The 27,859-nt window shown below is 36.3% G+C and overlaps 1 protein-coding gene and 1 pseudogene across 3 annotated transcripts in view; both read right to left on the bottom strand.

The window, feature by feature from the left end:
• The window catches only part of HEATR5B (HEAT repeat containing 5B), a 99,698-nt gene that overhangs the window by 64,676 nt on the left and 7,163 nt on the right, over positions 1–27,859 (bottom strand). For all 3 annotated transcript variants that reach the window (XM_045447122.1, XM_045447124.1, XM_045447123.1), the window contains exons 5-17: positions 26,490–26,639; positions 20,986–21,157; positions 19,430–19,587; positions 18,263–18,512; positions 15,059–15,214; positions 14,315–14,565; positions 12,620–12,731; positions 11,306–11,458; positions 9,924–10,023; positions 9,502–9,611; positions 7,403–7,566; positions 6,671–6,846; positions 2,697–2,802 (exon numbers count right to left, since the gene is read on the bottom strand). In XM_045447122.1, the coding sequence (XP_045303078.1) occupies positions 2,697–2,802; positions 6,671–6,846; positions 7,403–7,566; positions 9,502–9,611; positions 9,924–10,023; positions 11,306–11,458; positions 12,620–12,731; positions 14,315–14,565; positions 15,059–15,214; positions 18,263–18,512; positions 19,430–19,587; positions 20,986–21,157; positions 26,490–26,639 (2,058 nt within the window). The remainder of the gene's footprint in view (positions 1–2,696; positions 2,803–6,670; positions 6,847–7,402; positions 7,567–9,501; positions 9,612–9,923; positions 10,024–11,305; positions 11,459–12,619; positions 12,732–14,314; positions 14,566–15,058; positions 15,215–18,262; positions 18,513–19,429; positions 19,588–20,985; positions 21,158–26,489; positions 26,640–27,859) is intronic.
• Positions 16,305–17,193, bottom strand: LOC123581242 (annotated as a pseudogene).

Raw genomic sequence — 27,859 nt, 5'->3', positions numbered from 1 at the left:
GACAAGTGCACTCCTTAATCCCCATCACCTATTTCACTCATCTGCCCACCCACCTCCCCTCTGGTAACCAGTTTGCTCTCTATAGTTAAGAGTAGTTTGGGGCGCCTGGGTGGCGCAGTCGGTTAAGCGTCCGACTTCAGCCAGGTCACGATCTCGCGGTCCGTGAGTTCGAGCCCCGCGTCGGGCTCTGGGCTGATGGCTCAGAGCCTGGAGCCTGTTTCCGATTCTGTGTCTCCCTCTCTCTCTGCCCCTCCCCTGTTCATGCTCTGTCTCTCTCTGTCCCAAAAATAAATAAAAACGTTGAAAAAAAAAAAAAAAAAGAGTAGTTTCTCTCTCTCTCTCTTTTTCCCTTTGCTTGTTTTGTTTCTTAAATTCCACATATGAGTGAAATCATATGGTATTTGTCTTTCTCTGACTTATTTTACTTAGCATTATACTCTCTAGCTCCATCTATGTCACTGCAAATGACAAGATTTCATTATTTTTGATGGCTGAGTAACATTCCATTGTGTATATATACCACATCTTCTTTATCCATTCACCAGTTGATGGGCACCTGGGCTGCTTCCATATCTTGGCTATTGTAAATAATGCTACTATAAAATAGGGGTATTATGTATCAACCATCTTTTCGTTTTAATTGAAGTACAGTTGACATACTGTACAAACCTAGTTTTAGGTATACAACATCATGATTAGACAATTCTATGCATTAAGCTATGCTCATCATGATAAATGTAGTCACCATCGGTCAATGTACAATATTATTACAATATTAACTATATTTCCCATGCTGTATTCCTATGACCTATTTGTAACTGAAAGTTTGTACCTCTTAGTCCCCTTCACCTATGTTACCCATTCACCTACCTGCTCCCCTTCTTCAGCCATCTTTCATATGCATATATTATGCCTAGAATCAATACCCGTTAAACTAATCATTTTCCTAAACATGATTCACAACATGATATATAACAAGGTTATAGTCAATCAGCCCTAAGATGAACAATCTCTGGACGTGTCTTTATCCAAAGACTAATGCTTTTTATATAAAAGTATTGCTTTTATGTATAAAGGATGCTATACTATTAAGTCAACTGGTATTCAACTAATTGACATTTACCATTAGAACTTTAGGTAAGGAAAAAGGCTGATAAGTACGAAAATTTGACATGTTTCTATAAAAATTCCAGAGAAGATAATTATGTCATCAAGAGTACATTCAATATATATAAAAAGATAAAATAAGGTAAAAATAATCAGTAACTGAATATCGATACACTTTGTTCATCATATTAAATGTTAGTATCTCTGTTCTAGGTACACCTAGAACATGGAACTTAGCTTACATGAGACCAAAAATCCAACTCATGGTGCCTGGAGAAAATGTTAGCCATAGCAGGAGCATTAGCAAGCAAATCTATGAAGAAAAGTATACTGTAGAGCAATATTACAGTTGGTTCACTCACCTTCCAACCACTAAGGAAGACTGACTACCCAATTCTTTTTTAAAAAACTCAGATGTTCGTATTAGCTGATGGTCTCTAAATAGGGCATATACTAATAGCTATATAAATGATACAAACTTCTATTTCTGTATTCAATGCCTATGTCCCTTTTCCCTGATGTTTACAAAACACAATTTAATTCACGCCCATTTAAACACTTGTATTTGCTGCCATTTTAACGGTAAACCTTATAACAAGCTTAGTGCTGAATAATATAAAAAAGTTTTCAAATATGTCATGAGAGGCTGTAGGCTGCAGAGAACAGTCCATGAACTCTGAGAGATAGGCAAAATATTGGTTATTTCACTTCAAACATACAGAAACCGAGGTTCAAAAGGTTAAGGAACTGCTTAAGACATAAACCTATGAGATCTAAACCACAACACGGTCTCTAAATGTAGCCTTTTTTCAGCTGTACAACATAGTCTCTCCTGATTTATGGTCTAAACCACAAATGGAACTCAAACTTTATCTAGTTAACCTCAAGTAGAATACAAGATTTTATTAGTCAGACATCTTTGAAAATTCCAAGAGAACTTACTAGAACTTATAAAATCTGAAAGATCAGATCAAAAAATGAACTTTAACATTATTAAACTATAAAACACTTATTTAATTGCAATGAGTCTAATAAATAGTTTCTAATAATTTAGTCAAACTAATATAAAAACACAGTTTTCAAGTGATATACATATAATCATCATAATGGTCTAGATATACCTGCCGTATTAAAGGCATTAATTAAAATCTTAGTTCAGAATACTTATGTTTTTTTTTTAATTTTTATTTATTTTATTTGAAAGAGAGAACATACACACGTGCTCAAGTGGGGGAGAGGGGCCAACGAAGGGAGACAGAAAGAGAGAGAGAGGGTGAAAGGGAGAGGGAGAGAGAGGGTGAAAGGGAGAGGGAGAGAGAGGGTGAAAGGGAGAGGGAGAGAGAGGGTGAAAGGGAGAGGGAGAGAGAGGGAGGAAGAGGGAGGGAGGGGGAAGGGGGGTGGGGAGAGAGAGACAGAGAGACAGAGACAGAAAGAGAGTGAATCTTAAGCAGCCTCCACATGCAGTGTAGAGCCCGCCTCAGAGCTATTCCCGCAATGGTGGGATCATGACCTGAGCCAAAATTAAGAGATGCTCAGCCAAATGAGCCACCCAGGTGCACCCAGAATACTTATGTTTTAAAAGTAAATACCTTTAGTGCACTAAGAACAGCAGTAAAAATATTAAGCTGCACAGCCTGCTGACGGACGCCTTTGGCTTGTTTAACGCATTCAGCAAAGTGGTCCAACATTTGTAATCTATGATAATAGAATAAAGATCACATTAGCAATACTTTTTATTCAAATATGGCTCAAAAAAGATACATAAAAAGAGTATAAGCTAACTGGTAACAAATAATGCCCCATGCTGTCTCATTTTTATTTCATTCCTGAAGCTGGTTCAAACCCGAGCTCCTCCTGAATTGATATAGGGGCATGCGGTTTTTAAGTGGAACAAGGCAAGAGACTAAATATTAAGTTTCAATGAACAAAATAAGGTCATAATTTCAGTGTTAACATTAATGCCAGAATCTAATAAAGTGCCTGGTATACAGTAGGTGCTCAAGTTTCTTGAACAGAATTAGCAATCATTAATTATGCATCTGTGTAGAAGATTCAGTTGGAAATTTTTAAATGAGGCATAATTTTTTTCTTCTTTTCAAAATACACTCACATGGAAGAAAATTGTACCTCATGTCCTATTCTCAGAAGCTAAGTGGGAGGTTTTTATTTTATTTTTTTTATTTTTATTAAAAAAAATTTTTTTTTTTTAATGTTTATTTATTTTAGAGACAGAGAGACAGAGCAAAGCAGGGTCAGGGCAGAACGAGAGGGAGACAGAATCTGAAACAGGCTCCAGGCTCTGAGCTGTCAGCGCAGAGCCTGACACGGGGCTTGAACTCACGAACCGTGAGATAATGACCTGAGGCGAAGCCGGACACTCAACCGACTGAGCCACCCAGGCGCCCCAACTGGGAGGTTTTTTAAAGGGATTCAGCTTTGGTCATTTTTTTCTTTTAATGTAAAAAATCAGAAGTGAAGTTTTTTTTATTTCAAATTTTTTAAATGAGACAGTCAGCAAAAAAAAAAAAAAAAAGAAAAAAAAATCACAGCCATTTGAGACTATTCCGATAAGAGAATGAGATCATTTCAGATTCTTCTAAAAATAAATCAGATGGGCAAAGGAATCCGGGATGTTGGATTCAGTACCAAAATAACTATGATCTAAAGTAGGAAATCAGGATCTCCCTAAGGTCACTATAAGGATTTAAGCTCAATTTACAATAGGCCATAGGTCTCAGGTCAAAGTATTCTTCAAATATCACATAGGAAGAAATCATCTAATCCTTCAGTAAAACTCCACTGAGAGTTACTGGGGGCTAAAATTGACTACTTAATACTTGCTCTGACATAGACCCACATCTTCTAAGGATGAGGAAACTGGGCATTGCTTTCAAGCATACACATAAGAAGACACACAGGGTCTCCAACACTACCAGAAGCATGATTTACCTATGACTGATCTCAAATACATAACCTTTTTAAAAACCTTACTTTAAAAAATGTTTTTTTCTTTTTTATAAAATATTTGTTTCATTTAATTTGAAGATTAGTAACAAAAAATTACATCCAGAAATAACTACTCTTACCCTCAGATACATTTTCTTTCAGGTCTTTTTTTTAATCATTATTTTTCATGTTTATTTATTTTTGAGGGGGGGAGGGGCAGAGGGAGAAGGAGGCAGAGGATCTGAAGTGGGCTCTTTGCTGACAGCAGAGAGCCCAATGCAGGGCTCGAACTCACAAACTGTGAGATCACAACCTGAGCCAAAGTCGGACTCCTACCCGACTGAGCCACCCAGGCTCCTCTCAGGTCTTTTCTTTAAAATAAAGGACTGGGGGGGCGCCTGGGTGGCGCAGTCGGTTAAGCGTCCGACTTCAGCCAGGTCACGATCTCGCGGTCCGTGAGTTCGAGCCCCGCGTCAGGCTCTGGGCTGATGGCTCAGAGCCTGGAGCCTGTTTCCGATTCTGTGTCTCCCTCTCTCTCTGCCCCTCTCCCGTTCATGCTCTGTCTCTCTCTGTCCCCAAAATAAATAAACGTTGAAAAAAAAAATGTTAAAAAAAATAAAGGACTGGGGTCACTTCTTGCCTTTTATTTTACTTTTATCATTTAACATTGTGTAAGGAGCGTATCAAAACATTGTCCATGTAAAAAAAAATTCTAACCTATTGACCTTCCATAATTGATTGACTCATTCCTCTATCACTGGATATTTAAGTTATTAATTGTTAATGTAATTTATTTCATTGTTCTACAAAAGTGAGTTAATATAGTCAAAATAATCCTGGACTCTACTTACAGCTCTCATAACTAACTGTGTAACTTTGGGAAAACCACAAACTCTTAGACCTGGATTTCCTGATTTAAAACAAGGATATTAAAGTAGATGCTTTATGAGATTCTTTCCCCTTTCATATTCTTCATTTGTGTGACAACCCAATGTTCTTAAAGATACCTGGGTAAAGTGAAATTTTACACGGAAATTTTTCTCCTCAAATTAAAAAGCAATTAACCAAGTAACCTATGCATTTTTTAAAGATAATATTTACATTATTTTTATACTTATGTTATCTTTATACACAAACCTAACAATGTTTCAAAGCATTATTTATTTTTTATTTAAAAAAAAATTTTTTTGGGGCGCCTGGGTGGCGCAGTCGGTTAAGCGTCCTACTTCAGCCAGGTCACGATCTCGCGGTCCATGAGTTCGAGCCCCGCGTCAGGCTCTGGGCTGATGGCTCAGAGCCTGGAGCCTGTTTCCGATTCTGTGTCTCCCTCTCTCTCTGCCCCTCCCCCGTTCATGCTCTGTCTCTCTCTGTCCCAAAAATAAATAAACGTTGAAAAAAAAAAAAATTAAAAAAAAATTTTTTTAACGTTTATTTATTTTTGAAACAGAGAGAGACAGAGCATGAATGGGGGAGGGTCAGAGAGAGAGGGAGACACAGAATATGAAACAGGCTCCAGGCTCTGAGCCATCAGCACAGAGCCTGACGCGGGGCTTGAACTCACGAACCGCGAGATCATGACCTGAGCCGAAGTCGGACGCTTAACCGACAGAGCCACCCAGGTGCCCCTCAAAAGCATTGTTTAAAAAGATTTTTTATTTTTAAGTAATCTCTATATCCAACGTGGAGCTTGAACTCACAAGCCCGAGATCAAGAGTCACATGCTCCACCGAATGAACCAGTCAGGCACCCCTAAAAGCATATTTTGTTAAACAAGTTACCTATGAGTGTCTTACACTAATTCATTTTCACTCTTCCTCTTGAGAAAACCACCATAAATAGATAAAATGCCTACAAAAATTAGGGATAGTGTCTGTGGACACAGAATACAGCAAATCAAAATGCTCCTATTAGAAAAACAACCTGTTACTTTAGTTTCCTAAGTCCCAGACTAAACCATATGACAAACACTATTAGAGAATGGACCTCACATTCATTAACTTCTTCAGTAATAAAAAAAAGAGTTAGCAAAGTGATGTCTCTAATTAAAGATATGGAAAACCTACTTAAAAACTCGCAAACGAATTATTGAAATGAAAATCTTGCTGTTTTAAGACAGTCCACAAGACAATGGATGTCAGAGGCCAGTTCACAGAGCCAGATCTTAAAAAGTTTCAATTATGTGGAATTTTCAAGCAATTTTTTTCATCATGTATGTGTCACTTACATTATTAAATTTATAAGCCTATTATTTAAGTAGTAGTTTACCTTATTGCAGGTAACCGAGATGGGAAAATCTATTGCTTAAATATAATTTATATATATGTTTTTCCTGACAGCTTTATTATGTTAAATACTTAAAAAGTGTTTTTATTTTTTATTTTATTTTTTTATTTTTATTTTTAAAAAGTTTTCATTTAAATTGCAGCTAGTTACCATAGTGTAATCGTTAGTTTCAGGTGTGCAATATAGTTATTCAACACTTCCATACAATACTCAGGGCTCCTCACAATAAAAGCCCTCCTTAATCTCCATCACCTACTTAAACCATCCCCCCACCCACCTCCTCTCTGGTATAGTTTATATTAAACTAAAATTATTTGATTGATTTTATACTAACCGGTGTTTGTAAGAAACATGAGGAAACACTACACCAAAAAGAGCCACGGAAGCATCAATGACTGAAACCCCAAGAGGGAGAGGACCAGGCACAGCTTCTCCAGCAGGGATTCGTAAGTAAATGGAGGATGGGTCGTGCTCCAGAGCCCCACTTCCAGATGCACTGTTTGGCTGGAGCTACAAAAAGAAGGACATAAAAATCATTCAAAATCTACTTTAAGAAACTCACTAAGTATTAGTTAGGCATGAAAAACAGAATGAGAGGAAGGAAAAAAGGTAACAACAGCACAAAAAAACCAAGAATGATTGAATTTGAAAAAAAAGAGAAAAACAAAAATGATTGAATCTGAAAAATGTTAAATAGATAAAAATATTATTTGGCCACTAAAAAAAGCCATCAGTAACACCTTGTATAATTTTAAAAAAATACTTATTCATTTTAACATTTGTATATTGACCACCTTACAATGTGTAAGCAAAACAATATCAGGAATAACTTCAACTCACGAAAACTCACTAAAAGAGGCATTAGTAAGTCTTTTTTTAAAAGAACGTAAGAAATTCACCATTTTTCACTATTTTTTTCTACCACCAGGAAGCGATCTTTAAATGTCTAAGAAAGCTAAAATAAAATTAAACTTTAGTCTGAAATATTTCCTTTTTAAATAACAATCTGTAACAGCCCCATTGCTTTTGATGACGTAGTATTTCAATTCCCTGTGTAGTTTGCTACCTGGTCTTCAATTGATTTATGATCAGTTTCTTGAAGCCAGGAACCAAGAAGAACACTGTCATCATAATGGCAGAGGGATCTGAGGAGGGAAGTCGTTGTGTTGGCTGAATTGTCAGTCAAAGTGAATTCTGCTACCAGTTCTCTAAGAAGTGCGTTGAAAGATCCTAAAAAAACAGAACTTCAGATCAGACATGAAAGAATGGTTTTTATGAAAACTGCAATCATTGCCCACAAAAAGAAGCACCATGTTCAACAGGGATAAAATAATTAAGTCCCATCGCTTCTCAGCCTCTTGGCTAAGATCAAGTGAAATAATTAAGTCCCCCCTGTTCTCTTTTTTAAAAAATCTGTATCAAATACTTTAATGCTGTTTTAAAATACAATAATGGTACTTTCTTTTTTATTATTGTATTATGCGTTTTAGCCCAAGTTATTTAAAGGAACAAAAAACTTAGAGAAAATATTTACAGTAACTATTACATTTACTATTTAAATTTAAAACATTTAAATTTAATAAATATATTAAATATTTTCATGCTTTAAATATTTATTTAAATATACTAAATATGACACGATTATTATTTATTATTAATTACCCAGTGATGTGCAGACAATGAAGCCGAGCACATCAGAATTCTTGGACATGGCTGAAGTGAAGACAAATCAATGGCTTATTTTAATATTAAAATTTTACATAATATTTGATATCTATAGAGTACATTATTATTCTCTTTCAAGATTCCTAAATTATTGGCTATATTATAATATATATGAAGCAGTTTCAGATAGTAATTAAAAGCAGAGACTTTGTTGTTGTTGTTGTTGTTTTTTAGTGTTTATTTATTCTTGAGAGAGAGAGACAGAGCGTGAGCGGGGGAGGAGCAGAGAGAGAGGGAGACACAGAATCCGAAGCGGGCTCCGGGCTCCGAGCTGTCAGCACAGAGCCCGACGTGGGGCTTGAATGCACGAACCGTGAGATCATGACCTGAGCCGAAGTCGGACGCTTAACCGACTGAGCCACCCAGGCGCCTCTGTTGTTTTTTTTTAATATGAAATTTATTGTCAAATTGGTTTCCATACAACACCCAGTGCTCATCCCAACAGGTGCCCTCCTCAATGCCCATCACCCACTTTCCCCTCTCTCCCACCCCCCCTCAACCCTCAGTTTATTCTCAGTTTTCAAGAGTCTCTTATGGTTTGGCTCCCTCCTCTCTAACTTTTTTTTTCCCCTTCCCCTCCCCCGTGGTCTTCTGTTAAGTTTCTCAGGATCCACATAAGAGTGAAAACGTATGGTATCTGTTCTTTCTCTGTATGACTTATTTCACTTAGCATAACACTCTCCACTTCCATTCATGTTGCTACAAAAGGCCATATTTCATCCTTTCTCATTGCCAAGTAGTATTCCGTTGTATATATAAACCACAATTTCTTTATCCATTCGTCAGTTGATAGACATTTAGGCTCTTTCCATAATTTGGCTATTGTTGAAAGTGCTGCTATAAACGTTGGAGTACAAGTGCCCCTATGCATCAGCACTCCTGTATCCCTTGGGTAAATTCCTAGCAGTGCTATTGCCGGGTCATAGGGTAGGTCTATTTTTAATTTTTTGAGGAACCTCCACACTGTTTTCCAGAGTGGCTACACCAGTTTGCATTCCCAACAGTGCAAGAGGGTCCCGTTTCTCCACATCCTCTCCAGCATCTGTAGTCTCCTGATTTGTTCATTTTAGCCACTCAAAGCAGAGACTCTGAAGTTGAACCAGTTGGGTCTGAATCCAAGCTCTGCCACTTACTAGATCTCAGACTTAGGTAAGTTACATCACCTCTCTGTACCGGAGGTTCTTCATCTATAAAATATAGGTGAATTACCTCATAAAGTTGTGGTTAGAGTCCAAGGAGATAATACACGTAAAGGGATTAGAACAAACCTGGAACACAGTAAGTGCTCAACGAGAGTTAGCTACTCTACATGAAGAAAAGTAAAATGGTTGTCTTCCTTTGTATGGTCAGGGGACAGCCTTGGTCAGAACTCTGTAATGTTGTGAAGAACTAGAAAGATACACTGAAGAATTTTTATTAGATAATGCAAATTTCATTTACCTTCATAAGTCTTTGGAGGTAACAAAGCCAAGATATCATAAAGTCTTAAACGGACCATTGCTGCACTAGCTTTCAGATGAGCTCCATGGGCTTTAATTACAGACGGAATGCTAAAATATCAAAAGTACAGTTGGTGTCAGCTTACTAGAATAAGTGTTATAGACATTTTCAGCAATGTATCGATGTACTGTCAAAATACATTGGCAAGTATAACATTTTCATCTTAGTTTATACTGTGACCTTTATTGGAACAGTATAAAATACAATTTTATTTCAATTCATTCCATGACTATAGTTTTTAAGTTCATTTTAAAAAAGTAAAGTTTTACATGTTTCCTGTATGACATTAGAGGGGAGTGCAAAACATGATTATTTATCAGTATGTAAAACTGAACATTAACTTGTTATAATCGCTTACTTACTGTGACATCATGGTCATGGCACATTCAATTGGGGTCATCAATTTTCTAATCACATCTTCAGTCAGGAGCTCAGGGCAATGTGCGACAAAACTCCTCATTGCTAGATAAAAATTTTAATTCTTAATTATTATGAAATATAAGGTTCTGAAATCAGGTCAAATCAAACGAAGAACTAACTGCAACTACAGAGAAATATCATTAGAAAAGGCTAGAAGAAAGGTGGGGAGAGGGAAGATATCTGTTAGGGAGATTTCTGTGAGTGGGAATTCAAAGGTCTGTTAACATCACTGAATTCAGATAACCTCAAAGAAAGCAAGACAGAACCAAGGGTGGACAAAGTGGCTCAGTGAGAAGGAATATCTTTGCTGCCTCTTTAGCAATAGAACTAAGACAAAAAGAGCTCTCAGATGTTTGGGAACAAAACTGACACCTTGCCCTGCCACCTTTATGATTTAAGCATACATCTGTTTCCCACGGTTTGGAAAAAGAAGCACTTTCCAACCAAAAAAGAACAGAGTCACCCAGTGTAATTCTAGTTCCCAGTTGAAACAAAACTGGAGCCTTTCCTGTAAGTTGCTGACTTCTAAACAAATAATTTTTGTAATGTGGATGTCTAAAAAAATGCATCTCAACATTTGTAGATTTGATAATGCTGGAGGGAACAGCTGTTTGTCCATCATGAAAAGACTCACTGTCAACTCAGTGACCTGGGAGATCCTGAGTGTCTTCTTCCTTTATTTTATTTATTTTTATTTTTTCATTTTTTTTTAAACTTTTATTTTTTTTTTCAATATATGAAATTTATTGTCAAATTGGACAGTGCTCATCCCAAAAGGTGCCCTCCTCAATACCCATTTCCTTTAAATACCTACTGGGTTTTCTATGTGGTGACAGTGCCTCTTTGACAGGTAGAAGACTGCAATAACTGGACTCAAGAGGCCTGGGTTCTAAGTCTTGTCTGATGACCACTAATGCTAACCTCCTCTTTCAAGTCACTGCTTCATTTCCATCCCAAAATTAGGTTATTTATGGGATGCCTGGGTGGCTTGGTCAGTTAAGCGTCAGACTCTTGGTTTTGGCTCAGGTCATAATCTCATGGTTTGTGAGTTTGAGCTCAGTGCTGACAGGCAGAGCCTTCTTAGGATTCTCTCTCTCCCTCTCTGTCTGTCCCTCCCCTACTCATGCACGCATGCACGTGGGCTCTCTTTCTCTCTCCCCACCCCCCAAAATAAATGGTTTACAAAGTTTCTTTCTAAATCTACAAGTCTATGAGTTCATCATTACACATTAACATAAAAATCTGAAGTAGTGATTCTCCTTAACCTCACAAATATTTTCGTAATAAAATTATATTCTGGGAGCACACCCCTTTCAGTTCTTACCACATAAAGCTCCGGCACGACCTTCCAATGTTACCTGCCAGGTAAAAGAATCGCCTCGGGCCTTCTCAGCCTCCAATTCCTTTAGAGAACGAGGGAAAACATTTCGCCACAATAACAACATCTTGGGCAGATGGTATCGAACTACAGATGGTCCTAACGGAGAAAAGGAGAACACGAAACCATACATACATAAAACAAACATTACAAACAAAAGTCAAAGAGCCCCACACAAGCTTTAATAATATCATTTCACTCTACCTTCATCTGTGACAGTAAGAGTTTCAAAATGTTTCTTTTATTTTCCAGTGTGATTGAGAAATAAGTGGCATACATCACTGTATCAGGTGAAGGTTTGGGTTACAAATAGTGTGAAATGAGCACCACAACAGGTCTGGCCAACATTCATCATCTCATATAGATACAATAAAATGAAAGAGAGAAAGAGAGAAGAGAGAAAGAGAGAGAGAAAGAGAAAGAAGAGAAAAGATAAGAAAAGAATAGGAAAGAAAAGAAAAGAAAAGAAAAGAAAAGAAAAGAAAAGAAAAGAAAAGAAAAAGAAATTAAAAAAATGTTCTCCCTGTGATAGGAAGCCTCAGGATTTACTACTCTCTTGACAGCTTTCCTGTCTGTCACAGAGCAGTATATCTGCATGCCGGACATCGCATCTCCGGTATTTACTCATCTCAGAACTGCGAGTCTCTACTTTTTGATCACCTTCCTCCACTTCCTCCCTAACTCAAAGTGCTTCTTATTCAGTAAGTAAAACACATATCTACTACTAAAGTTGGAAGCTGGACATGTGAACTAAAAAGAAGACACACGCCATCACCATGACAACAGTTCTGTTCTATGTACAGTGCTAGACTTTGCCTGCATGTCAGGTTTGTCATAGCACTTGGGAAAGTGAAGGGGAGAAGGGTAACTCCAGAAAAGCCGCACCAACAAGACCACTGGAATGTGACTTTATCACCCCACTAAAATCATGTCACTCACGTCACTTTGGGGATGGAATGGGCCCCATACTCTTATCTCATTTGGTTAACACTAAGCCAGTTAGTTAGACCAGGGCTATTCTGGTGACACTTTGTTATTTTTTAAGGTGAAACTTTGTTAACCATTTTCTCCTTAAATGTACTTAAGCAGAAGTTACCAGAAATAGAAATCTACTCCCAAATGAGAGGAAAAACACCTTCACCATTTTACCATGTCATTCAAAGTCTAGAATGTTAAGTTTAATACTTTTAAATTACATTTTATTTATAATCTACTGACACTTACAGAGTAAGACGACATCCTACTCAGATATAACTATACCTAAAGTCATAAGTGCTCCAAGTAAAAGCCATCCAGCTTGGGTGCGCTGTAAAGACAGCCTGCTATTTTGAGCAGCGGTTCGTAAGAGATCTTCAGCGATACTAACTACCATCTGCAAGAGAAGTTCAGAATTGGATTTTAACTGAAACAAATTAAAGAAACCAAGTAAGAAAATACATAGCTAGTGCGCCTTATTAAAAAAGGAAGTTGTTCTTTTTTGTTGTTCCTGTTAACATGTTTTAAAAGATCCAACATCAAGACCTACTTCATCTCGATCACACTGTCGTCTGTGAGGAGACCCTGAACAGCACAGTGGTTGAGAGAGAGCTCTAGAGCCAGACTGCCTGGGTTCACAGCCCAGCTTTGTCATTTCCCGGCTTTCTGATCTGGGACACCTTAACCTCCCTGCCTCAGTTCCCTCACCGGGGAAATGGGAATAATAGGAATGCCAACCTCACTCCAGCAAGGATTAAATAAGTTAATACAGCAAAGCACTCAGAACAGTTGCTGGGTCCATGAAACCACTTAAGAAATGCTATTATCGGTAGCACCATTATCCTATATTAAAAGATTTGTTGAACTCTTAATATGTTTCTGCCATTAAAATAATCTTACAGCACTTATAGTCTTCGAGAAGTCACAGGGAAATGGGAAGTAACAAGCAGCACATGAATGACAAAAGAGTAAGCAGATGTAGTAGTGGTCCACAAGGGCAAAGGTTATTGCAGACAGATTAGCTCTGAAGAAATTTCATAAGAGAGATGGAACTTGAATTGGGCCTCTAAACAAACAGATTCGTTTGGTTCATGTGACCAAGAACGGGGATGAGATGCTATTGCGTGAACACAGGCATGAAGGCTGCAAAAGGCATGGAAAGAGAGCAAGACGACTAGTCTAAGTAGAGCAGTGGGAACGCAGAATGAATGGGTAGAATGACAGCAAATTGTGGAGGTGCCAGTTTACCAGACCGAGGGGATTCTATTTACTCTCTGAGCACCGGGTAGTCCCTAAGGGTCTCGGAGCTAATGTGAAAAATGCAAGTGGTGTGGGGAGACGGGAGAAAGACTGCAGGCAGGATAATCAGAGAGGAGGCAGTTGAAGGACAAAGGGAGATGGAAGCCAATATTCGAGTGGTAGCTATGGAGCTCGTAAGAGTGAATGGATCTGGGCCTAATGTCCCAGAAAGAGTAAGAAGTTAAAAACCTAGCCCTAATCTACATATGTAAAGTTGCGGACAGTATTTACATAAATGTTTAATATTCTTGAGAAAAAAAACCATAATAGTGTTAGTAGGTATAGTAGAAAGAAAAAGAAAAAAACTGACTCATAATAACCACTGATTATTATCACCAAAATGCTAAATGCAATAGCATATTCTCCTGATATCTTTGAATAGAGCAATGTGAATTTTTATCTCTAAAAGCTGAAAGAATAGCTCTGATTTCTACATAATAACTGTTAAGGGTTTGGGTTTGTTTTTTTTTTCTCTAAAATAAAATGACACTACCCCCAGACAACAGAATTAAAGAATTAAATATCAAATTTGAATTAGGGTCTGTCAACTCCATATTAGCATAACACTATATTTTATACTATTATATTAAAATTGTTTGATCACCCAGCTCAGCATCAAACACAGGAGGTGTTCCAATAAAGACTAAAGCCCATGTGACAGCACTCATAATTCCGTCGTACCTTTCCCTTGGCATGAGGAATGCCCAATGGACACTGATGAACTCCACCTAACAGAGCAGCCATTGCAAAGCTGTATCCACTAACAGCTTCCGGTGACGTTTTCAAGTTGTTGAGCCGTTCTGCACACCTGTCTAGAAAGGGTGTCAACTGGAAAGGTAATGCCACCGCCACACAGCGCAAACACCATGCGGCAGCAAGCCGAGCAGCCATACTCGGATGAAGAAGCACGGAAGTCACAGTCTCCAAAAGTCCTAAAAAGAAATACTCAAAAAAATTACTCTTTAACGAAGTCCAATGATTCCATGAACTAGAAGACTACGTGTAACACAATGATTAAAATCATAATCATTATGGTTTTAGTCACATACATTCAGAACTTTGCCACAAAACACATAACATCATCTCAGAAACGGCAGAGAACTTCAAAGAAACATTTTCTACAAAAGAGTATAATTACATCTAATAAAATACAAATGATGTAAAAATTAAATGAATATTTAACAAACGTTAGCCAATTATTACAAACTACCATGACGTCTTTGTCTCCCCAAACTTTCTTTCACTATTTATTCAACATTTACAATTACAGTGAATCTTAACTTAAATAAAACCCAACTGATCTAAATGATCTAAAAACTGCTAATTATGATGACGGGCAACTAATCAGGAGTTAAGTCAGTCACACTTCTGACTTTCTTTTTTAAATAGTGAAAAGAATCCCAGCAAGTAAATGAATTCTCATACCTATAGATGCTTCCTGAATAAGAGGAGAGGCGGTAGCATTCAGGCTCTGCACCAGGCTCCCGAGCTCCTGGAGGGCACAGACCATCACATGCTGGCTTGCTGCGATGTCTGCTGCTCCAGATTTGTTTTCACCGCTAGTATCATTCACGACTGCTTCTGGAAACACACAATCATGTGTTTGATGTGGGTGAGTTAAATTGTGACATAATGTTTTTGATTTATACAACTGATATTTATTTTAAGTTTATTTATTTATTTTGAGAGAGACAGAGATAGGGCGAGTGGGGAAGGGGCAGAGAGAGAGGGAGAGAGTGAGAATCCCAAGTGGGTTCTGCACTGCCAGCACAGAGCCCAGGTGGGGCCTGAACCCATGAAGTTCTGAGATCGTGACCTGAGCCGAAACCAAGAGTCGGATGCTTAACCGACTGAGCCACCCAGGCGCCCCCTACAATAGGTATTTTTGTATCAACATTTATACCAGTTGATGTCTGCGTGCTAAAAACTCTGTATGTAATTATTTCTTAGCAGAACACTTGTGTAATTAAATGATGAAGTGACTTAAACACACTGATTAATGACATCATGACAGTACTTCAATACATACTGGGATATCTTGTCTGCTTTCAGGAATACACCTAGCTCTAGTAAGCAGTAGCAAATCACACTGTACAAAGCACTGGCTCTGGAGAAAGGAAACCTGGGTTCCTGTCCCATCTCCACCAGTCACATCAGCTATGTGACTCTGGGCAAGATACTCCGCTGACCCGAGTCTTAAATTCCTCATCTGCTGAGAGGGTTAAGGGCCTATCTCAACGGGTACTGTGGTGATTAAAGAAGACAGCACAATGCTGCCCGCAATACATGTTCAGCAAATGTCAGCAGCCATTACTGTCACTTTATTATTATTGCTATCTCAAGTGCTGCAACAGTGTCAAATTTCTGACTAGAAAGGAAGTAGATCTATAAGGAAACTGGCTTTAGAATTTCTTACTGAGATGTTCTTCAAAGCTCCTTTAGCTTTGCTGCCCCCTTCCCTGACCCTTTATTAGAATTAAAATGTATTTAACATAAAGACAACTGAAGATTCCTTGCCAAATTAATTGAGAATATATTCTGGCCCATAAATCCCAGACATATAGCATTACATTCAGTTCTGCTTTTAAGATTGTTTAAATTTTTATTTATTTGTTTATTTATTTATTTAGTTATTTATTTATTATTTACTTATATTTAAACTAAAACTGTATATAAAACATTTAATTTATTGGTCTTTTTGGGGTATTTGATGTATCACCAGTGTCTTACAACTGAGCCATTAATCTTGTTGCTTCATCAACATTAACTGGCTCATTTTCATGACACTGCTGAGGAATCGACTATTTCTGCAGAGGTTCAAGGGAAAGTCCTTTGGAGAAACATGCAAGTTCTTTTTGCATATCTACAAAAGCTTTATTCACTCTGTTAACTTTTCCATCATTCACAATGTTTATCTTCTTAAGATTAGTGGTAACTGGTTTTGCTTTGTTTTTAGTCTTAAAATTTTTTGGCTGGCTATATGAAATCCATTCCTGGACCTTTGCCCTCTTAGTTTGCTCTTGGCCATTGTCTTCGATAACCCTGTGCAGCAACTGAAGCTCCAAGTGACGCCATCTGCACGCCTTGTAAGATTTTTTTAAAAATCAAATGGCTAGTCTGTTGCCTTAAGATTAAGACCCTTATGTGACTGTAAAACTTCCTTACCTTTATTGCATTCATTGTGTATTGACAGACTATAAAAATATATAATACCTAATTATGGAAGAGAATAGATTAATACACTACAGACTGTAATTTTCATTACGGACCTCTTTATTTTTACCTATTTCTAGACTTGGAAATGCATGAACTCCACCTTTTGATTACTAAACCATAAGCCCCTTGACCAGGTATTATCTATATCTGGTCCGCTATTTTATTCCCACAACCTGGCAGTGTTTCTGGCACTCAAACATTTCTTCCACACATCAACGTACAAGTATTTGTCAAGTTGTGAAATTAGGACAGACTACTATTTTAAGATAACTAAAGAATGATGCCTCATTCATTTAAACACCCTTTAATTCACAATTCATAACTTTTAGTTAACCCTATACATTTAAAAATGGTTTGCTAAGTAAGCTATTATAAACAATGGAAGCTAGGGGTGCCTGGGTGGCTCAGTTGGTTAAGTGTCCGACTTCGGCTTGTGTCATGATCTCAGGGACTGTGAGTTCGAGCCCCATATTGGGCTCTGTGGTGACAGCTCAGAGCCTGGAGCCTGCTTCAGATTCTCTGTCTCCCTCTCTCTCTCTACCCCTCCCTCACTCATGCTCTGTCTCTCTCTTTCTCTTTCTAAAAAAATAAATATTTTTAAAAACTTAAAGAAAAAATAATCAAAACTATAACTTTGTGAATTTACTTTTATGGATTTTAGAAAACGTTTAATATATATTCTCTAAATATAAGTTACTGAGTATTCTCTATTCATTAAATGCTTATTTCTAAAGAGCACTAGTAGGCAATATAATTTGCATGATCAGAATTAATAAAACTGAACTGTCCAGAATTTATATTTCACCTTATATAGTTCCCTAATTGGACTGCAAGCCAACTGGATTGCAAGAAACTTTTATGTCACTCATTATTCAAACCCTGAATTACTGCTTTGCAAATCTCAGATACTCAATATTTGTTAGCTGAAAATTTTATAAATGGACATTTCTTTGAAAAGGATTTCTTTTAATTATGAATTACTGAGGTTTCACAGTGCATCCTCTTGTGGGCTAATAACCACATTTTCACAGTAAGACTAGTAATGGAGGGAAAACAAACAAACAAACAAACTTGTGTTTATAAAAAAAAAAAGGGTCCACGCAGAAAAATTACAACAGACTGTTCCTTAAAGACAGCAAAGCACAACAGAGCTTACCAGGAGAGCTCTAACACCAGTATAGGTACTGGAAATAAAACAGAAAACCTAACCTTTCAAACACGCTACCGAAATGTGTAAAAATTCTATTTCACCGTAATGATGTTGTTTGAGTAACAAAATAAGAGTCCTCAATAAAACTATTAAACACAGTCTAGAAAGTGACACGAATGAATCAGATCTATTATATTTATCAAGAATAATAATACAAAACTAAATGACTAATCAACCAGACACATCAAGATATCGATTCTTACCTACTGCTTTCATCTGTTTCCCAATAGCTTGGCATATTTCTTTGGCAGCTGCAATCTGGGCTTTTTCACCTAGCAAACTGCCCACGGTAGCTCTTAGGATAAAGGAGACACATCGTCTTGAGTACACAGCCTCTACGTGAGTTTGTGTTGCCCGAGGATGGGAGACCAGATCAAGTACGTGAGACAAGAACGTAGCAAAGCTACGCTCCAACCACTGACCACCCAATGTAGTCACAAAAACGACATACGCCTATAAATAAAGATAAATTATATAAATGAACTGAAATTACAGATAAAGCAAACACAGAAATACATGATGACAGCATGCAAAATAACTTATATTTGAGATGAAAGTTGAGAAAATTGAAAACTTGAGACCTGGTGGATTAAAAACTGTCCTTAAGATAATAGCTTCATGAAAAAACACAAAAAGAGAATGGGGAAAGAAAGCTGAATTCACCCTAATTATGAGGAAGGTAAAAGGTTATAGGACTAAGAAAACTCACACATCCTAAACAAACATGGACCTGGAAAATAGTTGCTTATGATAGTAAGATAAAAATGGCTTACTATTATTTTATACTTGTTTTAGGAACAAGTATAGGAACAAGCTGGAGTGATTTTGACTAAGATCACAAAGAAACATTTTATCTTATAATATATTAATTATTCTTGGATCATTACCCATAATACCTTATTTGGTTAATTATTATTTAGAAATTATAATTCCAAGTCAGGATTCATTTCATAATTACACTGGTGATTAATCATTAATGATAATCCAATCAAAGTATTAACCAATATGGTTGGCTACAGGGTAGCTGGAGAACATTAACATCTAAATGCCTAAATCTATTTGAATATAATTTCAAATAAAACTGAATTATTTTACATCTGATTTTTGCCAAGTAAAATTTGGGAAAATGTTATTAGATACTTATATAAATATAGTAGACAAAGGCTTATTTACACATCATTAAGAATCTATCTTTCCATATAAGTGTGTAATTTGGAATCTGAATGTAATTCATTCATTTGGTAAAATAAATGTTTTGAAAGAAACCAGACAAGGTTAAAAACTTGGGTGTACTGTTACTTAGTAAGAATGTTCCATGAGATTTCATAAGCGATGCAAACAGAATTCTTTTATATGTATACATTACAAACCTGTGTGACTCCAACTCTCACTTCACGATTAACAGACCCTCCGACTTTTAACATTTCTCCACCACTCTTTAGAAAACCTGACCCTCCACGTAGAAATCCTGTGGCCATGAGTTCTAAGACTTCATCAAATGTCGCTCGCTTCACATTCTGCCGCATTACTTTCAGGAAGAAAAATAAATTCATAAGCAATATATCTTGCTATTAGTTGAGTAACACTTTCTTACAAATCTAGCTTAAAATTCAAGGAATTATTTTCAAGGATTCTTTACTACAAAGGAGATAGGGTCCTTTCGTTCTCTTACAGTCTTTACATTTACAATATACTTGTAAAAATAAATTCAACTTTGAAGCTAAATGCTAGGAAATGGAATGAGCTAGATGTTAAAGGCAATTCAATAAATCGATGTAAAAAATAGCTTAATAATAATGTTAACCTTGATATATGTAACACAAGGACAAAGCACACCCACAGCCCTCATTGATCACAGCCCTCATTCCCAGCTGAGGTGGACTCAAAGAAACTTTGTCAAATACATGCTTTTTACACAATGGTTAGCAATAAATTAAAATGTCACTGGACTGCCGCTGACTTGCCCTCCCTTATACAGAGCTTCATATTTTACAAAGTCCTTTCACAAACAGCTGCAAACATAATCCTCACAAAAAGTCTGTAGAAGAGGTATAAAGCTCATGATTAAGTATGTTAACTTTGGAATTTGGCTGCCTGGGTTTGAATTTCAGTTCTGACACTTAACACTTAACAGAACATAAATTAATATAATCGCTCGACTTCCTTGTTTATAAAATAACAGTACTTATAGGGCCGCCTGGGTGGCTTAGTTGGTTGCATCCGACTTTGGTTTCAGCTCAGGTCATGATCTCACGATTCATGAGTTCAAGGTTCATGAGTTGGAGCTCTGCATCGGGCTCTCTGCTGTCAGCACAGAGACCGTTTCATATCCTCTGTCCCCCTCCCCTACCCCTCCCATGTGCCCACATGTGCGCACACCCTCTCTCTCAAAAATAAACATTTAAAAGTAAATAAATAAATAGTACTTATAATTCACAGAGCTTTTGTGAGGATTAAATAAAACAATTTTGTTATACGCTTAATTCAGTGCCTGGCACAGAGAGCTTGGTAAATGTTACTTGTCATCATCATCTAATTGCACAGAGTGAAATAATTGAAGATAAAGAGACACAAAAACAAACACAAAAAAACAAAAATACCAAATACTGTACTATAAGAAGGGTCTACTCACAGAGATTGAAAGAAAGCATATAAAGTGCCAGACTCTGGTCCCTTGACGATTACACAATACCACTTCATAAATCTTACTTGCTTATATATCTAGTATACTTGATATATATTATCTTGTATGTTAAAACCATAAAAAATGCCTATATCAAGAAAAATTCCATTTGGGTAGTAGACAAAGATACTCAACAATTTAAAACTTTAAAGTGGCTTGCCCCTAAGAAAGAACTCTCTTAGATGAATTCCATATACCTTCAAGTATCTGTTATAATGTACATTAGGGGCTGGCAAACAATACCTGTTGCCTGTTTTGGCATCAATGCTGTAGCCATGACTGTTCCTAAGAGTTTAGACACTGCCACTCGAACCCCATAATTTGAGTTTTCCAAAGCCTTAAAACAGAGAGTGGCAATATTTTCCAGTTCAGCAGTCCACATGAACACAGCTTCATTCTGTAGTTCTAGTAGACACTGGAATTAAAAAGAAAAGAAAAGAGAAAAAAAATAAAGTACATCCTAGAACTTCCACTTCCATAGATATAATAAGAATCAGATTTACTCTTTCTCCTGAAATAACTAAAAAAATTAAATTAAAATATATGAAACAATAGTTTTCAAGACGCTGGACATCAGGCAATGAAGCACAGTGAGCCTTAGGAGATGGAAAATAAAGTTAACCCTATAATTGTCCCAGCTTACTGCCTTGAGTTTTCAGTACTTTGGAGAACATATTTAACAGTAATTCTTATATTAGAAAGAAGAAAAGTCTTAAATCAATAGCCTCAGCTTCCCCTTAAGAAACTAGATGATGCAGAGCAAATTTAGCACAAAGTAAGCAGGGAAAAAAAGAGAATAATAAGATAAAAGAGCCAAAGTAGAAAACTGAAAAGAAAAACAGAAATAAAACCAAAAGCTGCTTCTTTGTGATGACCAATAAATTTGACAAATCTCTAGCCAGACAAATGAAGGAAAAAGGGAGAAGACACAAATCACCAGAATCAGGAATGAAAAAGGTCACATCATTACGGATTCAATATATATTAAAAGAACAAATAGAATATTATAAACAACTTGATGCCAATAAATTTGACAACTTAAATGAGATAGATAACTCACTGAAGAAGAAATATATAACCTAAATAGCCCAATATCTATTTATAAAATTGAATTTGTATACAAGTAAAACTGGGAAAACTAAACAAGATCAATGGATTGTGTCAATATCAACACTGTATTAAACTAGTTGTAATATTGTACTATATTTTTGCAAGATATTACCATTGGAGGGAACTGGGTAAAAGTTTATAAAGACTTCTCTATATTACTTCTTATAATTGCATGTAAATCTACAATTATCTTAAAGTAAGAAGTTTAACTCGAAAACAGCAACAACAAAAACAACACAAGAAATCAAATATAAAACAAAAGGCATTTGACAAAATCCAACATCCATTCCTGCTAAAACCTCTTAGCAAGCTAGGAATATAAGCGCACTTCCTCAATTTGGTAAAAGTCATCAAGAAAAACCAACACTTAACACTAAATGGCAAAGTACTGAATATTTTCTCCTTAAGGATCTGGAATAAGACATGGATCTTTGCTCTCATGTTTTCGTTTTTGTTTTTAATGTTTTATTTATTTTTGAGAGAGAGAGAGAGAAAGAGAGAGACAGAGTGTGAGCAGGGGAGGGGCAGAGATTGAGGGAGACACAGAATCCGAAGCAGGCTCCAGGCTCTGAGCTGTCAGCACAGAGACCGACGTGGGGCTCGAACTCACGAACCATGAGATCATGACCTGAGCCGAAGTCAGACACTTAACCAACTGAGCCATCCAGGCGCCCCTTTGCTCTCATGTTTTTAATTCAACATTGTACTGAAGGATTTAGCCAGAGCAAGAGACACCCATGTTGGAAAACAAATAAAACTGTCTTTATTCTTAGACAACATGATTGTCTATGTAGAATATCTGACAGAATCCATTAAAAGAGCTGACAGAACTTATAAGTCACTTAGTAACACTGACAGATACAAGGTCAATATACAAAAACCAATTGTATTTCTGTGTTAGCAATGAACAATTAGAAATTAAAATTTTAAAAATCAATATCATTTAAAATAGCATCAAAAATATAAAATGCTTAAGAATAAATCTGACAAAAGATGTACACAACCTACACCTAGACTCCACAAAGTGTTGTTAAGAGAAAACAAAGAAGACCTAAATAAATGGAGAGATATATCATATTCAAGGGTTAGAAGATTTAATATTGTTAAGATGTCAACTCTTCCATGGATAAAGAACATGTGGTTATATATATATACATATATATATATACATGTATATATATATATACATATGGAATATTACTCAGCCAAAAAGAATGAAATCTTGTCATTTGCAATCACATGGATAGAGCTAGAGCATATTATGCTAAGTGAAATAAGTCATATATATACACTTAATAAGTGTATGTTATATATGTAATAAGTGAAATAAGTTATATATATATACATATATATATACATGTATATATATATATATATATATATATATATATATATATATATACATATGGAATATTACTCAGCCAAAAAGAATGAAATCTTGTCATTTGCAATCACATGGATAGAGCTAGAGCATATTATGCTAAGTGAAATAAGTCAAAGAAAGACAAATACCATATTATTTTACTCATATGTGGAATTTAAGAAACAAAACATATGAACAAAGGAGAAGGGGGGGAGAGAGAGGGAAGCAAACCATAAGAGACTCAGTGATAGAGAACAAACAGGGTTGATGGAGGGAGGTGGGGGGGGGGATGGACTAAATGGGTAATGTGTATTAAGGAGGGTACTTGTGATGAGCACTGGGTGTTATATATAAGTGATGAATCACTAGATTCTACTCCTGAAACCAATATTACACTATATATTAACTAACCAGAATTTAAATTAAAATGTGAAAAAAAAAAAAAAAGGAAAAAAGATATCAACTCTTCCTAAATTGATCTATAGATTCATTGCAAAATACCAACATGAATCAGAATCCTAGCATGTTATTTTTCTACAAATTGATAAACTAATTCTAAAATTCATATGGAAATGCAAAGAGCCTAGAATACTATTTTGAAAAAGAACATAGTTGGAAGGTTAATACTACTTAGTTTCAAGACTTATGAAGGTACAGTAATTACGACGGTGTTATTGACATCAAAATAGATCAATGGAACATAAGAGTCCAAAAATAGACCCATACATATATGGACAATCAACTTTCAACAAAGGTTCAAATGCAAGTTAGGTGAAGAAAGGATAGTGTTTTCAACATGGTGGTGGAACAAGTGAATATACGTGTGCAAAAAAGAAAAAAAGGAAAAAAAGAACCTTGATTCATACCTTGTACCATATTAAAAAAATAACTCAAAATGGATCATAAAACAAAGAATTTTGATTCATACTTTCCACTATATTAAAAAATTAACTCAAAATGGAGTGTATATCTAAGTATAAAACTATTAAACTTCTAGAAGGAAACATAAGAGAAACTTTCAGTTAGGAAGTTTTCTTAAGATACAAAACCAGCAGTATGGTCTATATAAGAAAAATTGGTAAATTGGACTTGGACCAAATTCAAAACTTCTCTTCTTAGAAAAGCACTATTTAGAGAATGAAAAGACAGTCCATGGCTGAGAAAAAAATATTTACAAATCATGTATCTGATAAAGGAATACATACAAAAATTATAAAGTACTATCAAAACTCGATAATAAGAAAACAACTCCATAAAACAATGGGCAAAGGATTTGAAGAGATTCTTCACCAAAGAAGGTATGGATGGCAATAAGCACATCAAAATATGTGTCTGTTTTTGTGCCAATACCATGCTGTCTTGATGACTACAGCTTCGTAGTACAGGCTAAAGTCTGGGATTGTGATGCCTCCCACTTTGGTCTTCTTCTTCAATATTACTTTGGCTATTCGGGGTCTTTTGTGGTTCCATACAAATTTTAGGACTGCTTGTTCTAGCTTTGAGAAGAATGCTGGTGCAATTTTGATTGGGATTGCACTGAATGTGTAGATTGCTTTGGGTAGTATTGACATTTTAACAATATTTTTTCCAATCCATGAGCAGGGATTGCTTTTCCATTTCTTTGTATCTTCTTCAATTTCCTTCAAAAGCTTTCTACAGTTTTCAGCATACAGATCTTTCACATCTTTGGTTAGGTTTATTCCTAGGTATTTTATGATTCTTGGTGCAATTGTGAATGGGATCAGTTTCTTTATTTGTCTTTCTGTTGCTTCATTATTAGTGTATAAGAATGCAACTGATTTCTGTACATTGATTTTGTATCCTGCAACTTTGCTGAATTCATGTATCAGTTCTAGCAGACTTTTGGTGAAGTCTATCAGGTTTTCCATGTATAGTATCATGTCATCTGCAAAAAGTGAAAGCTTGACTTCATCTTTGACAATTTTGATGCCTTTGTTTTTCTCTTGTCTCATTGCTGATGCTAGAACTTCCAACACTATGTTAAACAACAGCAGTGGGAGTGGCCATCCCTGTCGTGTTCCTGATCTCAGGGGGAAAGGAAATTTACCCAAGGGATGCAGGAGTGATGATGCATAGGGACACTTGTACCCCAATGTTTACAGCAGCACTTTCAACAATAGCCAAATTATGGAAAGAGGCTAAATGTCCATTAACTGATGAATGGATAAAGAAATTGTGGTTTATATACACAATGGAATACTACTTGGCAATGAGAAAGAATGAAATATGGCCTTTTGTAGCAACATGGATGGAAGTGGAGAGTGTTATGCTAAGTGAAATAAGTCATACAGAGAAAGACAGATACCATATGTTTTCACTCTTATGTGGATCCTGAGAAACTTAACAGAAGACCATGGCGGAGGGAAAGAAAAAAAAAAGTTATAGAGGAGGGAGCCAAACCATAAGAGACTCTTGAAAACTGAGAATAAACTGAGGGTTGGGGGGGGGGTGGGAGAGAGGGGAAAGTGGGTGATGGGCATTGAGGAGGGCACTTGTTGGGATGAGCACTGGGTGTTGTATGGAAACCAATTTGACAATAAATTTCATGTAAAAATAAATAAATAAATAATAAAAAATATGCTCATCATTAGTCATTAGGGAAATAGAAATTAAAGCCACAATGAGATGTGGGTACATTTATACAAGAATGGCTAAAATGAACAAGCATGACTCACCAAATGTTGGTGAAGATGTGGAGGAATTAGAAATCTCATACATTGCTGGTGGAAATGTAAAATGGTATGATTACTTTGGAAAATCGTTTGGCAATTTTTTAAAAAGTGAAACACAAATCTATCATAGGATCCAGTTATTCCACTCCTGGGTATTTACCCAGGTAAAATGAATGCATATGTCCACACAAAAATTTGTACACAGATGTTCATAGCTTTTTTTGTAATAGTCTACACTGGAAGCAACTCAAATGTCCCTAACCGGTAAAGGAATAAACCAACTGCAGTACATCCACACAATGAAATACTACTCAGCAATGAAAAGAAAATGAACTATTGACACATGTGTAACAATATAGATGAATCTCAAAATAATTACATTGAGTGAAAGAAGCCAGACCACCCCCCAAAAAAAAAGAGAGAGAGAGCACATACCACATGATTCCATTTATACATAATTTTATAAAATGAAACTAACCCGTGGGGACACTAAGCATACTATCATATTTTAAAACTTAAAAAAAAAAAAAAAAAGAGCAAGCAGGAGAAGGAACAGCATTATCGAGTGGCCAAGCACTAACCTTGGCAACTGCACACCGAACAGCCATTGACCGGTCAGTCAAGAGGGATCTGGCATTCTTGTAAATATCACGATGAGAGGAAGCTGCCGCACCTCCCAGTCCATTCAGAACTTTCTGTAGACTCATTAGGATTTCACTTCGCCCTTGAGACTAGAAGTGAACATAAATCAAACTGAAAACTTTGTTGTAAAACAAATTCCATGTTTAAACAAGAACATACCAAAACACAACAGTTTTCTGGGCTTCCTGGTCTCATAGTCTTACCTTTAAATTGTAAACAGTAAGTAATGAAAACCAAAATAAAATAAAGTATCCTAGAAAGTACCTGAAAGGTAAGAGTAGTTATTAACTTCAATTAAGGAATACCTTTCTGAGAAATTAGGTTACAACTAGAAAACATATTCTAATGTTTCCACAATATGTTGAAGTGCAGCTTAATGAGAACATGAAAACAAATTCAAAAACTTCACTATAAGTGTATCTCAAGGATCCAAAACCTCAGAATGTGAATGGTTAAGCAAAACAGTAGTTAAGTAATACAGGCATTCTAAGAGAAGAACCATCCAACACATTTAAAAAATGTGTCACAGAGATATGCTAAACCTTCATCTTTTTGTAGTTCCTGTTGTCATACTCTTACACTTATTCAAACACAGATCTCTTCCACTAGACTTGATGAGGTCAGGGACCACATCTTGTTCATCTTTATGTGCTTACTACCTGACAGTATGTCCTCAATCATTGTTTAATAAATGAATGGACAAATGATTCCCAGAAGAAGGATTGTCCAAGAAATCTTTACCTTTCTGAGATGAAGGAATTAGACTGTAAGAGTCCAGGGCTTGGTCCAGTTTTAGTCAACACCAAGTTGATAAGGAAGTTTCAGAAGTAACACGAAACTGACATCACAGAATAGAACTATTTTTACTAAATAGCAGCTGCTGTGGATTGAATAGTGTCCTCCGAAAAGATTAGTTCAAGTGTTAAGCCCCATTACCTGTGCAGACAACTTGATGTGGAAATAAGGACTTTGCGTATGAAATTAAATAAAAACAAGGTCATACTCTATTGAAGTGGCCCTACTCCAATAATTGGCATCCTCATAAGAAAAGAAGAATTTTGATGTAGAACACAGGTACGGAGGGAGAACACTATGTGACAACAGAAGTAGAAATTAGAAATGTGTCTATAAATCAAGGAATACCAAGGAACAACAAGGGACTGCCAGCAACCACTGGAAGAAAGCAAGCAAGGAGTCTTCACAAGTCTTCAGAAGAAGCATGGCCTTGCCAAACACGTTGATTTGGGATCTTATCTTCCAGAACTGTGAGACAACAAATTTCTGTTGAAGTCCCCATGGACATTCATTA

This window comes from Leopardus geoffroyi, chromosome A3 (assembly GCF_018350155.1).
Source record: "Leopardus geoffroyi isolate Oge1 chromosome A3, O.geoffroyi_Oge1_pat1.0, whole genome shotgun sequence".
In the NCBI taxonomy this organism is placed as follows: Eukaryota; Metazoa; Chordata; class Mammalia; order Carnivora; family Felidae; genus Leopardus; species Leopardus geoffroyi.
The sequence above is the reverse complement of the archived record's forward strand: the minus strand, read 5'-3'. Positions and strand labels throughout refer to the sequence as shown.